Source organism: Crocuta crocuta, unplaced genomic scaffold, assembly GCF_008692635.1.
Source record: "Crocuta crocuta isolate KB4526 unplaced genomic scaffold, BGI_CrCroc_1.0 scaffold978, whole genome shotgun sequence".
NCBI classification, from domain to species: domain Eukaryota; kingdom Metazoa; phylum Chordata; class Mammalia; order Carnivora; family Hyaenidae; genus Crocuta; species Crocuta crocuta.
The window spans coordinates 314,852-315,226 of record NW_027530876.1 but is presented as its reverse complement, the minus strand read 5'-3'; the positions used below and the strand labels follow the sequence as shown (position 1 = coordinate 315,226).

At 64.5% G+C, this 375-nt stretch overlaps 1 protein-coding gene across 1 annotated transcript in view; it reads right to left on the bottom strand.

Annotated features, from left to right (window-relative positions):
• The window catches only part of DUSP9 (dual specificity phosphatase 9), a gene marked incomplete at its 5' end in the record, with an annotated part of 3,094 nt that extends 2,725 nt beyond the window's left edge, over nt 1-369 (bottom strand). The window contains one exon of the mRNA XM_077769637.1: nt 258-369. Coding sequence (XP_077625763.1) covers nt 258-369 — 112 coding nt within the window. The remainder of the gene's footprint in view (nt 1-257) is intronic.
• Between the last annotated feature and the right edge of the window lie 6 nt (nt 370-375).

The window sequence follows — 375 nt, the reverse complement described above, 5'->3', positions numbered from 1 at the left end:
CCATTTCCGAGCATCTTCTGAACCAGGGCAGGTCAGCCCGGTTCTCCCCATTTTCCAGACTCACAAACTGGGGCTCTCCACGGTGAAGGGCTTGCTCAGGGGACGGGGGACTCTCACCTCCACTCTAGGTAAAATACGGCAGGGCTTGCCCAAGGACAAATGAATTAGGAGTCCCCTTGGAAGCTGTGGCCCTGCCTGCCTCCAGGGGCCCAGGGTCCTTCCCAGGCCGGTTCCCCTGCGCCAGCGCCCGCACGTACCCTGTAGGTAGTATGCCAGGTAGCCTTCTTCTCGCAGCTTCTGGAGCAGGGTGCCCAGCACCGAATCGGCCTCCCACTCCTCGGCCTCCGCCTCCCCGCGCCGGTGCCGCCCCCCGCC